The 8,248-nt window shown below is 37.0% G+C and overlaps 1 protein-coding gene across 1 annotated transcript; it reads left to right on the top strand.

The window, feature by feature from the left end:
• Window positions 1-302: 302 nt before the first annotated feature.
• On the top strand, window positions 303-7,368 carry LOC122580400 (ARF guanine-nucleotide exchange factor GNOM-like). The gene is made up of 3 exons (XM_043752668.1): window positions 303-484; window positions 1,862-2,665; window positions 3,506-7,368. The coding sequence occupies exons 2-3, from the start codon at window positions 1,931-1,933 to the stop codon at window positions 7,052-7,054; spliced, it is 4,284 nt and encodes a 1,427-aa protein (XP_043608603.1). The 5' UTR covers window positions 303-484; window positions 1,862-1,930; the 3' UTR covers window positions 7,055-7,368.
• Window positions 7,369-8,248: the final 880 nt, after the last annotated feature.

Genomic DNA, 8,248 nt, shown 5'->3' with positions numbered 1-8,248 from the left:
TATAAAAAGTATGGTTGAATCAGTGATAAATACCTGATTTTTAGAGACGGAGGTAATAAGTTCGATCTTTATCCAATCAAAAGGTCGTAGGCATTTTCTATTATTTAGGTAGAACATGAAAGACTTATATACTTGGACTTTATAAAGTTTTAATCGATATGTTCAATTAAACAGAAAAAAAGAAAAACATTAAACACATTGCTTATAGAAATTAGGATTCTAATACTACTCATTAACACTTGCGTACACGATATATGACGACATTTATTTATCTTATATAAATATAAAATAATAAACATAAAAATAAAACCCAACTGAGAACGACCAAATTTCCCTTAAAACGTTGTTGTTCTTTCATCTTATTGTGATCTTTAATTTCCCCCAAAATCAAAATCAATTCCCCAAAAATATCTAAAAAGGAAAGAAAAAGATCATAATCGGAATTTTGTCACCTCTGCTACTTCAGCGGAGGATGCACAAAAAGGTAAACTTCTTATTCAATTATTATTATTTTTAATATTTATTATACGATCTGTTACTTAAATTATGCATTTTTATTACTTGTTTGAAATCTTGATTACTGATATTAAGTTGAAACTAATACAGATTTGAGTTGGGTTTTGCTTAATTTGAAGTTATAGAGGTTGGGATCTAGTTTTTTAGTGTGACCCATAAGGAAAGTTTGATGCCTTTTACGATCATTAAAATTCAAGATTCCGGCAATAAACCGTTGTGCGTGGCGGTTGATGATTACTTTTAAGGGGCAGTTATACTTATGTGTTAGTATTATATAAAAAAAATGTTTGAAAGCAAAATGCTTAAATTTATTAGTAGTTTACGACTAGGCTAAGAAAGTTAATGCCGTTTATTATTCGAGATTTTAGCAATGCAAGTGTCTTCTGGTAAATAACTATTTGTAGCTAGACAAATGCCTGCGCGATGCGGCGTTGTGGCGGTGGTGGTAGTGGCAGGCGGCGATGGGTGGTGGCGGCGGTACTGGTGTGTTTATTAATGTAAAAAGTGGTAGTATAATTATTTGAAGGGTTGGGAGATGTATGTTGTAAATGATTTCATTAGGTGGAGATATATAAATTGGTGAACAAAGGAGAGAGGTATTTTGGGGTTATCAACTACATAGTTGAAAAAATTGGAGGGAGTAAATGCTTTATAATGTAGTATAAATATAGATATAGATATAGATATAGATTATAGATAGATATAGATGTATTTATTTTGGAGAATTGTTTAGTAGAATGTTTTGTAATTGGTAAGGTGTTTAAGTTGTACAAATTGTTATCATGGCATTAGGTGAAACCTATTCTTACGTAAGTTTAGTAAAAAGGATTTTTTGTTCGAGACGATGTGCCACTTTTTACCCTTTGATGCACCAGTTACACAATTGTTGCATTAGTTTGAAAGAAAGTATAATGTATCATTTTGGGAATAAGATAAAAAGTGCATCAATGTGTAAAATTTGGTGCATCAGTTTGTAAGAAGATAAATCTTTTTTACCTGTTTGACATCAAGAATCCTTTTCTTCTGAACCCTACTCTAGGATTATAAGCTACTTGTTGAAGCTAGACTCCGATTACTGAGTATACATCTAAGGGCTGATCTGAATATATGTCATTGATATGATATGAACAAGATATTATCTTGATCAGATGATTTATAGGGAGGTACATAGTATGCGACATATGTTGCATATGAAATTATGAATCTGTGCTATTGTTGGTTTCATCCATTGTTTATATTTCATTGGCATAACTTACCTGCATGTGTTGCTTGTTTATTGGTATATTTGGTCTTCAATTTGTGTTTACATTTAACATTTCTTGTGATTCTTGTTTTTCTTTTGAAGGTGGTTATGATCTGTGAAAATAGTTGTCATATTTATTGATAAAGTTGTCTCATAAATTTTATTAACAAGATGGGGTGTGCAAGTCAACAGTCTGAAGTAGTTACGCTTGCCCGAGACACAAATGATTGTTCCTGTACGCCCCCCAGAATGTCTTCAGCATTTATGGTTAATTCAGAAATCGGTGCGGTTTTAGCTGTAATGAGAAGAAATGTTCGATGGGGAGTTCAATACATGGCAGAAGAAGATCAGATAGAACACCCTTTAATCAAATCTTTTAAAGAAATAAGAAAAAAGGTCTTCTCATGGCAGCGTGAGTGGCATGTTGTCAGCCCCGTCATGTATCTGCAGCCCTTTTTAGATGTTATTCAATCAGATGAAACTAGTGCGCCAATTACTGGTGTTGCCTTGTCATCAATTTACAAGTTTTTAACCCTTGAAGTTCTTGATCTGGATACCATTAATGTTGCCGATGCATTGCATCTGATAGTAGATGCTGTGACGAGTTGTCGGTTTGAGGTGACAGATCCTGCATCTGAAGAGGTGGTGTTGATGAAGATACTTCAGGTTTTATTGGCTTGTATGAAGAATAAAGCCTCGGTTAAGTTGAGTAATCAGCATGTATGCAACATAGTAAACACGTGTTTTCAGATAGTTCATCAAGCTAGCTCGAAAGGCGAGTTATTGCAGAGAACAGCTCGACACACGATGCACGAGTTGGTTAGATGTATTTTTATGCATCTGCCAAATGTTGGCATTACTCAACATGAGCTTGCCAGGAGAGGCGGATCAGTTGTTAGTGAAGAGGTAATCCAAATATTCATGTTTGATTTGAAATTTACTTGATGCCATTCGATTCAAATTGCTTATTCACAGATCATGATTTACCTAGGTCAAAATTCCTTATACATGTAGCTAGAGGTGCCAAGATGGGCGGGTTGAACAGGTCAAAATGGGTCCGGGTTGGAATTGGTGATCGTGAAGTACATGTTAAGACAGATTGGTTGGGCTGACTCACAATATATATATATATTGGTTTTCTATTAATTAATCATTGAAATATTGGATACATTAAATAATGATTTTACACACAATAACACGATAGTTTGCATTTGTTAATTGTAAATTATGCGAACTTTGATCCATTTGAGATTATAACATGACCCAATTCAACCCGTTCTAAATAGAACATAACCCAAAACAACCCTTTAAAAGTTAATGGGTGGAAATTTCTAGCTCTACTTGTAGTTACTGGTGCCACAGTTGGTTGTCGGGAAAGGGTCAAATGTGTTAAGTTGACCCTGTCAGCGTGTTTTTCCTTTCGTTTAAGTTTCATAGATTTCATAATGTTTGATTTCTAAGAAACTAGGGAACATATTAGGCAACATATTCAGGACTGTTGTTAAGATCCATCTTGAGTTCTTTGATGAGTATGGGGTGAATGAGGTTATAGTGATATTATATTCACTGGACGGTGAAGATATTGATGCCTAAGATATAAGTTTGCAGACAATAAAACACTTGGCTATACTTGGAACGACTTTGAAACCATTTTGAAACATTTCCTGTTTACAAAAGTTTTCCTTACTCATTTGACCCGTTATCAGTAAACTGTAACCCAGATTGACCCATTATTCCTTTGCGCAGGTTGGCTTGCCGGATGAGGATCACTCATCAGCTAGTAAGCCACAGGACAATGGATACACAGGTTCAAAGATTGAATCTGTTGGCGGTTCTGTAGACCTTTCCACCGAGATGCCTGAAGTCAAGATGGATCATGAAACTATTAGTGAGGTTGGTCAGAGCAAAAATCATCTTGTTACAGATCCTTTCGGTGTTCCATGCATGGTTGAAATATTCAACTTTCTTTGCTCTCTATTGAATGCGGTTGAACACGTTGGAGTGGGTCCTAGATCCAACTCTCTGGCATACGATGAAGACGTTCCCTTGTTTGCCCTAGGGCTGATCAACTCAGCCATTGAGTTAGGTGGGCCCTCTCTTAGGGACCATCCTGAGATATTAGCTTTGATACAAAATGATTTATTTCATAGCTTGATGCAGTTTGGGCTGTCTCCGAGCCCATTAATTCTTTCAACCGTATGTAGCATCGTGTTGAATCTCTATCATCTTATGCGGGTTAAACTCAAGCTGCAACTAGAAGCCTTTTTCTCTTCAGTTCTCATGAAGATTGCACTTAACAAACATGGAGCTTCATATCAACAGCAAGAAGTTGCCTTGGAAACTCTTGTTGATCTTTGTAGACAGCCTACTTTTATACATGAGATGTATGCAAATTATGATTGTGATATCTCATGTAGCAATCTTTTTGAAGATCTTGCAAATTTGTTATCAAAAAGTGCATTTCCGGTTAATAGCCCACTTTCTGCTATACACGTTCTTGCTCTTGAAGGAATAATCGCCATGATTAGTTGTATGTCTGAATATGTCAGTAATGAAGTTCCGGTCTTAGAACCTTTTGCCTCAAACAATGAGGATCATGAATCATTTTGGAATGTGAAGTGTGACAGCTATGAAAATTCTGATTGTTGGGTACCTTATATTCATAAAATGAAGCATGTTAAGAAGAAGCTGATGATTGGGGCGGATCACTTTAACCGGGACCCTAAAAAAGGTCTACAATTTCTTCAAGGAATGAATTTGTTGCCTGAAACACTCGACCCTATATGTGTAGCAGGTTTTTTGAGGTATACTACAGGTTTAGATAAGAATCTTGTTGGGAACTATCTCGGGAATCATGATCAATTCTGTGTTGATGTGCTTCAAGAATTTGCAAAAACATTTGATTTTCGAGAAATGAATCTTGACATTGCGTTGCGGGTTTTCTTAGAGACATTTAGATTACCCGGAGAGTCTCAGAAGATACAGAGAGTCGTGGAGGCATTTGCTGAACGTTATTATGAACAGTCACCTCATATTTTGGCCAACAAAGATGCTGCTTTGCTGTTGTCATATTCTTTAATTATGCTTAACACAGATCAGCACAATGCACAGGTTAAAAAGAAGATGACCGAAGAAGATTTTATTCGAAACAATCGGCTAATAAATGGTGGTACCGATCTTCCTCGAGAATATCTATCCGAGCTTTATCAATCGATCTGTCAAAATGAAATCAAGATGACCCCCGAACAAGGTGTCATGACCCTTGATAACTGGGTTGGGCTAATTCACAAGTCCCGACAAACTGCTCCATTTATTGTTTGTGGGTTGGGAGAGCGTATCAACAATGAAATGTTTGCTATTTTGTCTGGCCCGACTGTTGCTGCTCTCTCTGTGGTGTTGGATCTTGTAGAACATGAAGACGTGTTGGAAACGTGTATTAATGGATTCATGGATGTTGCCAAGATTGCGGGTTGCTATCATCTTGATGATGTGCTTGACGGGTTGCTGGTTTCTCTCTCCAAGTTTACTACACTTTTGCTTCCAGGGTCTGATGAAGAATCGGTTCTTGCTTTTGGCAACGATGTTAAAGCCCGCAAGGTAACTGTAGCGGTTTTCACCATAGCAAATATGTATGGTGATTATATACGCTCGGGTTGGCGAAACATTCTTGATTGCATTTTAAGCTTGCACAAGTTGGGTCTTCTTCCTGCTAGACTAGTAGCTGATGATTTGGAGTCCAATTCCGAGCCAGATTCGGGTAGATCTCCTTTGGTCTCCCCAGCCAAACCTGCTTTAGCTCCAATCCGAAAATCGTCAGGCCTGATGGGCCGGTTCAGTGAGTTTCTATATTCCGATACGGAAAAACCTGCTCCACAACCATCTGAAGAAGAGGTTGAAGCTCGTAAACGGGCAACAGAAACTGTGAAAGATTGCCATATTGATAGCGTACTTACCGAGAGTAAGTTTCTTCAGTCTGAGTCTCTTTCCAGTCTTTCCCGAGCTTTGATTTTAGCTGCTTCTCGATCCCGCAAGGGAAATGAAGATGAGGATGGTGCAGTTTTTTGTCTGGAATTGCTGATTACGGTCACATTAAATAACAGGGATAGAATTATGCTTCTATGGCAAGGTGTTTATGAGTACATAGCTAATATTGTGCAATCAGCCGTGATGCCTAGTACTCTAGTTGAGAAGGCGGTTTTCGGGCTCATAAGAATTTGTAGACGGCTTCTTCCTTACAAAGAAGACCTAACTGACGACCTTCTTAAATCTCTTCAACTGATCTTAAAACTGGATGCTCGGGTAGCCGATGCTTATTGTGAACATATTACGCATGAAGTTATGCGTCTTGTTAAGGCAAATGTGGGACAGATAAAATCTCACATGGGGTGGCGTACCATCACTTCCCTCCTCTCGATTACAGCCCGGCATCCTGAAGCTTCTGAACCGGGATTTGAGACTCTTGAATTCATCATGCTTGATGGAGCTCACTTGTTACCTGCAAACTTTGTGCTCTGTGTCAATGCGGCCCGCCAATTTGCTGAGTCTCGAGTTGGAGATGTAGCAAGATCAGTCAAGTCTTTGGACTTGATGGCAGGTTCAGCGGACTGCCTTGTGAGGTGGTCACGCGAAGCTGTGGGGGAAGAACCAGAAGCAGCAAATCAACTTTATCAAGATATCGGGGAGATGTGGGTCCGATTGGTTCAAGGTCTAAGGAGAATATGTCTAGACTCGAGAGAAGAAATCAGGAGCCATGCGGTTTTGATGCTACAACGGTGCTTGACGGGTTTGGAAGGTATCCGTCTTCAAGATGAGATGTGGTTACAATGTTTTGATTTGGCAATATTCCCATTAGTCAACGATTTGCTAGATATTGCTGAAAAAAAATCTGCAAAAGAGTACCGAAACATGGAAGGTACTCTTGTTTTATCTTTAAAGCTTCTATCAAAAGCATTTTTACATTCTTTACCAAGTATTTCTCGCTTGATATCGTTTAGTAACATATGGGTAGGCGTTTTAACTTGTATGGATCGTTATACAAAGGTTAAGTTTAGAGGGAAACGGAGTGAGAAAATATACGAATTAGTCCCCGAGCTTCTAAAGAACACTCTGCTTGTCATGAAATCTAAGGGAATACTTTTGTCGACCGATTCTGCTCCTGATGGTATTTGGCAGCAGACTTGGTTACACGTGAGAAACCTAGCACCTTTGTTGCAGTCGGAGGTATACCCTGATGATGAATCAGAGTTGGTAAAGCCACAGACTTTGGTTCCCGAGGCTAATATATTGGTTCCTTGAGGTGTGTCAAACTTGTTGGGGGATTTTGGTGATTAAAGGTGTAATGTGAAGGTGTTGCAGGATTCCAAAAGAGTTATAGTTGAGAAGGTTTTCATATATGTATACCTTAGTAGTTTGTATAATGGTTGGTGTCAGATGAACCATGAACAAGCAAGTGTTTTTTTTTTTTCTTTTCTTTTTCCTTTTTTTTTGTTTGACTTTTGATAGCAGTTGCCCTTTAGGTCTTATCAAAGGGATTATATAGAGCCCCCCACCCCAAACACATTGTATTTTTATGCCCATTTTTTGGTAAGCAAGAGTTATATTTTAGTTCCCATTCTGTTTTCAGTTCAAAAGTTTGTTAATAAGATGTTTTGTGCAAGTATGTGCGGAGAAATAGGCTTCTGCCAAAATTGACCATTTTATACATCTTTATATTCACATGGATTTCAGGCTCACCTATGCATCTTCTTAACCATCTTCCTTAGTTTTTGGGTTATCATGCCAAAGACTTTTTGGCATTGATTTCTTTTATTACTCTGTTTCTTATGTATGTGAGTATGTCTACATTTTCAAGTTTTGGAGTATAATATCGATATTTATACTAATGCGGAATTTCGCGTTTGGGTCTTATAGAGTTATAGATCGAGGTATCCATCTCTCATTGTTTCAGGGCTCGAACCTAACTACAACTATATAGAATAGGAAGTGTCACAAACAATCAGACATTCAGTTCTGATGGTGGTCTGTGACCATCCACTCTTAACATCAAGTTATGAAAAAAGGGAGTCGTGTTGTGTGTATTTTATAACAAATCATAGTGTCAGACTTTTTTTTAAAAAAAAAATTAGAATTTATGTTTTAACATCAAGTCACTTAAGTGCGTTAAATAACCAAAATAAATTCCTAGAGATGGTATGTGATTTTATAACATATACATAGTTTATAATATTCCTAACCAAGATTTTGAATGTCGGAAAAGAAACATCATGAATAACCATGCTTTCATATTATTTATATCAATTTTAGTTTTGGATGGTATTCCATCAACCAATATGTTATGAGTTTAAATACCGTCTATCAGTTTATGTATACATTTTATATTATACGTTTATATAACTATTTTATAAGAATATTATAATAGAAAATTATAATTGATAGTAAAATAATAAAATGATTTATAACTTTATATAGGTTTTGTATGTTTTGACCAAG

Source organism: Erigeron canadensis, chromosome 8 (assembly GCF_010389155.1).
Source record: "Erigeron canadensis isolate Cc75 chromosome 8, C_canadensis_v1, whole genome shotgun sequence".
NCBI lineage: Eukaryota > Viridiplantae > Streptophyta > Magnoliopsida > Asterales > Asteraceae > Erigeron > Erigeron canadensis.
The sequence above is the reverse complement of the archived record's forward strand: the minus strand, read 5'-3'. Positions and strand labels throughout refer to the sequence as shown.